A 6000-nucleotide genomic window follows, 5' to 3' on the forward strand; every position below is an offset into this window, starting at 1 on the left:
AAAGAGATTCAAATGTTCTGTTTAGTCTCTTTCTCGCACCAGCTCTCTAAAACCCGAGGACCCAAACGCCGGCGAGATCCAAATTCAAAACTCAAAACTCCAGATTTAGTCCAAGATCAGGTCGCGCACAAGGTTTGTTTCTCTTTTTAGGATATTGTTTGGGATATTGTTTGGGTATGTTAAGAATCTTCAGAGTTCATCAGTTGTTTAGGATATTGTTTGGATGAACTTTGTGGTTAAGATTTTAGGATATTGTTTGGGTATGTTAAGAATCTAGAGAGTTCATCAGTTGTTGACATTAGATGTCAACAATGGACGTCCATTGTTGACATCTAATGTCAACAACTGATGAGAGAAATTGACATCTAAACTCTACAGAGTTCATCAGTTGTTGACATCAGATGTCAACAATGGACGTCCATTGTTGACATCTAATGTCAACAACTGGTGAACTCTGTAGAGTTTAGATGTCAATTCTCTCATCAGTTGTTGACATTAGATGTCAACAGTTGACGTCCATTTTTGACATCTAATGTCAACAACTGATGAACGTTGTTGACTCTAATATTGTCAAAAATATGCAGAAATGTCAGAAAAACACTCCATTGAATCTCCGGTGACAAGCTATGACGACTTCGAGCCCCGAAAGAGAAAATGTTCTAAAAATGAGGTACATTTTGATGCCAAGCAAAGCTGATTTTTGGTTATTATTTTTTATGATTGTAGACATTCATACCTATAATTGTAGACAATTACTAAAATTGTAGTCAATTGATGTTAATAATAAGGCAAGCGGATCGGAACTCGGTGATGCACAACTCACAGAGTTTCAAATGAGCGAGGCTGAGTACATATGGTACTTGGATACTTTTTCTAGTGAGACTGAATCGGGTCCGATCATGTGTCTGGAAAGTGTTATGAAAGAAATCTTCGGAGACGAGTGGGAGACTCAGTTGAAGAAAAAAGGAGATTTTATGGAAGTCGTGTCCAAGGGGACACTAGTGTTTATGCTGAAAATCCAGAGAGAGGAACTCCTCTACAATAGGAGGATGAGGATTAACAAGAAATGACTCTACCGATGAATTCCCCACATCATTGGTCTAAACTTCGTGATATTTATGTATGGATTGTTGTATGACTTGAATGCCTGAAACTGCTTAATATGTCTATTTACACTATGTTTTATATATGAACAAACTAGTCATTGACAACAGATGTTTGACATAAGAGTACATAATCTATTATATGAACAAACTAGTACTTAAAGAGAATGTCATAATTTAACCAACCAAAATAAAAAGTTTCCTAATCATCATCCATTTCAAAGTCTGAACCAACTTTTGTTGCTATTTTAACCGCCCCGTGTCTGTATAGATCAATTGTGATCTTTTGTCGATACATGGCCATGTCGTCTTGTCAGATTTCCGATAGATCATACCCGTGAGTCAAAAACTCGATGGCCTTTATCACAAACATTCCACAATCGCCACTGTTTTTAAAAATAAATTTGAAATTAGACATCTTGAATGTTCAATAATATGATATTATTCTATAATAGCAAGACGTACCCATTATTCTGTTGAGGCATGTTCGTGTAAGTTCCGACTTTGAACTTCGACGAACTTGTGTCTTCAATCCCCAGCCCATCAAACGCACCAACAGAACAAAGAACTAACGACAGAAATTCAGCAATTTTTTGTACGTGGGCCGTTACCATTTTTCGGTGATGCTTGTTCCCGGACAACGAGTCGTAGATCATGATAGAACGTTCCCGAATCGTCACAGCTAGAAGAAGCCAATGTGACCTATCTGTGAAGCATACGGGAAGGTAAACTACCTCGACGTCCACCCAGGGAGAAGAATGCTTCAAAGACTTGTTGGTGGCTGTAATGTAGTCATGGATTCGGGACTGGTTTGTCCAATCAAACCTATCTTTATCTTCACAGTTGAGCCATGCTTCGTACCCTTTGATGCAGTAGCTATGAAAGAAACTGCTCATTATTGTGAACGATTCTTTCAACTCACTTGTCATTCTCTTCTTCCTCAGGTAGTACGACACAACATCTACATGCTGCAAAAACAATGAAAAGGTGAGGGATATTAATATAATATAAGATCAATTGTAAAAAAAACATACAACAATAGAAATCAACAATAGATGTCAATTGTTGACATTTAGATGTCAACAATTGACATCCATTGTTGACATCTAGATGTCAACAATTGACGTCTATTGTTGACATTGATGTCAACTGTTGACATCTAGATGTCAACAATAGACGTCTATTGTTGACATCTAGATGTCAACAATACACGTCGATTGTTGACATTTAGATGTCAACAATACACGTCGATTGTTGACATTTAGATGTCAACAATGCACGTCAACTGTTGACATCTAGATGTCAACAATAGATGTCAATTGTTGACATGTCAAAAATACACGTCCATTTTTGACAATACACGTCAGTTGTTGACATCTAGATGTCAACAATTGACGTCCATTGTTGACATTGATGTCAGCTGTTGACATCTAGATGTCAACAATTGACGTCTATTGTTGACATTGATGTCAACTGTTGACATCTAGATGTCAACAATTGACGTCTATTGTTGACATCTAGATGTCAACAATTGACGTCTATTGTTGACATCTAGATGTCAACAGTTGACATCAAGCTTCTTGCATGAAAAGTAGGTAGATAGTAGTAGTCATACCTGATCGCACAACCATTCTTCTTCGGTCCAAAGGGTGTAAAAGAAAGTCTTTGACCTGACTTCTACCTCTGTGAAATCCCATCTCCATGGTAAATGATCTTCCATTTTCACATACCATAAGCCTTCATCGTCCTTCTTCTTCCTCAAGCCGATCTTAAGCCAAGTCTCCATTACTAGTACGTCCACAAGAGACGTTGAATCGAACTGACCAGTGAGAAGGTTCTCCATCGGGCGATCGATGTTTTTTGTGAACTTCAAGTACAGCCTTGGGATAGGAGTCGGAGTGTATTTCTCCGGAGATCTCGTGATTCGGACAGGTCTTCTCGGTGAATCGTCTATGTTTATCGGAACGATCTTCCATGATTCTCGATTCTCCTTGTCCGTTGAAGCGTTGATCTCCTCATCCATATCCCCCAAGGTTTTGCCCTCAGGAACTGAGCCAATATAAATCAGTTGGCTGTCGTTGTACATCTCTCTCTCAAACTGCTCGCAATCCAGTCGTAGAAGGTTCGATCTGGCTTGTGATTCAGTTAGATTTTGGGACTGACTGTCTTCGATCTCGATCGGTCCTGAATTAACAAGAAATAGGAATAGGAATCAGTTAACAACAAATCGGTCCTGAATTGCATTTATTGACATAATGTACGTACCATCTATTTCTTTTTCTTTCTCGTTTTCTTTTTCTTTTTCTTCTTCTTCTTTTTCTTCTCCTTCTTTTTCTTCTTCTTCTTTTTCTCCTTCTTTTTTTTCTTCTTCTTCTTCTTCTTCTTCTTCTTTTTCTCCTTCTTTTTCTTCATCTTCTTCTTCTTCTTCTTCTTCTTCTTCTTCTTCTTGTCCTTCTTCTTCTTCTTCTTTTCCTCCTCCTTCTTTTTCTTTTTCTTCTTCTTCTTCTTCTTCTTCTTCTTCTTCTTCTTCTTCTTCTTCTTCTTCTTCTTCTTGCTCTTCTTCCTCCTCGTTGTCCTCTGGTTGATTATCTTTAGAATTCTTGTTGGACAGCTCCAACAATTGATCCTTCACACTCTTGGTGTATTCATGGAAACGTTGTCTCTCATCTCTATCCGGAATAAGCTCCATTCACCCTTCATGTGGTTGACTGTGTCTTCCACATTTTTCAACCGAGCATGTGTTAAAAAGATGTTAGAAATGTTATTCATACTTGAGGAAATCAACAAATAGTGCTATAGATAACAACCGAGCCAGTGTTCAATTGACATACTTCAGAATCTTGGTTCGGCCCTGAATGAGCTGTTGTCGACGGATGGGATGTTTGTACCTTCGGCAGTGGCTTGGTCTTCGTGTTCTTCCTCACGATGTACTCCTCGTCGCCCAGGGGTTTGAATTCCAAATCCTCAGATTGGAAATCGATGTGTTGGAATTTGTTGTCAACAACATGTGTCACCGATTTCCACCGACGCATCAGTGGAGATGCCGTCTCTGAAACTTTCTCGCAATACGAGAGAGACGTGAGCACGGGCATTGTTTCAAACGCCCATATCTGTAATGGATACAGAAATGAAGGGAAGTTGATATTTCCCTTAGAGCCTGACTTCAAGGAGACGTTCTTTATGTACTTCCTGGCACATTCCAAGAAGAACTTCCATACCACGTTACCCCACGAATGGGAGTTAATAAATTGGTCTAAGTCTTCCACCAACCTCACGTACGTCCAGTCTGGGATGTTGGTATGCGGTGCGGCAGCGAGAAGTACGTTGATGAGAGAATGGAGAAGCAAGAGCTTCACCCGCTTTGTCGGATTTTGCCAACCCTTGCTCTCTTTGAGCTGGGAGGTTAGGACGCCACGAGTCTTGTATGTCCCGTTGTTGAAGACGCTCGTGAACAATCCGTCTTCAACAACTTCGGTATAGTTGACAGCTTCGTAGTTGTCGACTATACGAAGACCCGTGATCTCCGCGAAATGGTGGATGGTAAAAGCTCGAGGTTCACCCCCGAGCTCAATGACGAGCGCATCCTCACTCGCGTGCCCTTCATACTGTCCGACCCTCATCAACAAGTGGTTGATTATCTTGGACGACCTGTTGATCTTTGGAAGCTTCAGAAACTGGCCGAAGCAAGACTCTTGAAAAAGAGCCGTCTCCTCCGCTGTCATGTCAGCGGCTTCTTCAAATTTATCTAGTGAACCATAAAAACTAAAATTATGGTCCACTATTTCTCCTTCGGGGACAAACCTCTCCCATCCCTGAAAACCATTACAAAAAAGAAGGAAAGAATGAGAAAATCAAAATCAACAATTGATGTAAACTGTTGATGGCAATTGTTGACATCTATACGTCAACAACTGATACCAGTTGTTGACATCTAGATATCAACAATTACCATCAACTGTTGACATCAAAGTCAACAAACATTGATGTCAACTGTTGATGGTAATTGTTGACATCTATATTCATACCATTTGTTGACGTATAGATGTCAACAATTTCCATCAACAGTTGACATCAATGTCAACAATTAGTTCAACAACAACAATATTCATTCAACACCAACAATATTCAATCAAACCATAACAAAACCGAGATAGCCCAATGAAAACCGAGATAACCCAAAACTAGTTAACCAAAACTAAACCGAAATTAAATCAAGTCTATCCCAAAATCGATCAAGGTCCCATCAATCAACAACAAATCAACCGAAAACCCCCAAACTAACCTGAATATTGGCGGACTTGGGGGCTTGCTCTTCTTCCTCGGCGTCAGACGTGACATGCATGGGCTTCCCCTTCCCACGCCGAGGTTTCTTCGCTGAACTCTTCACCAGTTTGGGTGAAGCTGTTGTTTTTCTTTTCCGGGACGGTTTGGGTGAAGACGGCGACTCCTCCGACGCTTTCGTCTTTGTCCGGGGACTCCGTCTAACAACTTCATTTTGTTTTTTTCCGTGTTGTTTGCGTGATTGAAAGTCGTTATCGTCGTCCATTTCCGGGACGGTTTAGGGTTAGGATTTGGGGGTTGGGTGAGTGAGGGAAATCGCGACAGAGGGAGAACGCGAGAATGAGAGAGAGCGCGAGGATGAGAAAGAGGAAGAGAGAACGCGACAGAGGAGAAGTGGGGATGACGACGGGAAATGAGGAGAAGTGGACGGTTTTAGGAAGAGAAGAGGGGAGTGACTGTTTGAGGAGAGAGAGAATTTTGAGGAGAAAACGAGGGAGAGATATGAGCGGGAATGAGCGAAAATGAGGAGTGAGATGGGATATGAGGGAGAGTTGGTGTGGTTGTAAGAAAAATTTAAGTGGAGGGTAAAAGGGTAGTTGTACATTTGAGTTAGTGG

General features: G+C 40.6%; 1 protein-coding gene across 1 annotated transcript; it reads right to left on the minus strand.

Moving 5' to 3' along the window:
• Nucleotides 1–1416: 1416 nt before the first annotated feature.
• LOC149389515 (ubiquitin-like-specific protease ESD4) lies at nucleotides 1417–1999 on the minus strand. The gene is made up of 2 exons (XM_089622646.1): nucleotides 1569–1999; nucleotides 1417–1489 (listed from the first exon to the last, which is right to left on the minus strand). The coding sequence occupies exons 1-2, from the start codon at nucleotides 1997–1999 to the stop codon at nucleotides 1417–1419; spliced, it is 504 nt and encodes a 167-aa protein (XP_089478772.1).
• Between the last annotated feature and the right edge of the window lie 4001 nt (nucleotides 2000–6000).

This window comes from Urtica dioica, chromosome 8, assembly GCF_054948205.1.
Source record: "Urtica dioica subsp. dioica isolate 48M chromosome 8, U.dioica_male_clone48M_v1_H2, whole genome shotgun sequence".
NCBI lineage: Eukaryota > Viridiplantae > Streptophyta > Magnoliopsida > Rosales > Urticaceae > Urtica > Urtica dioica.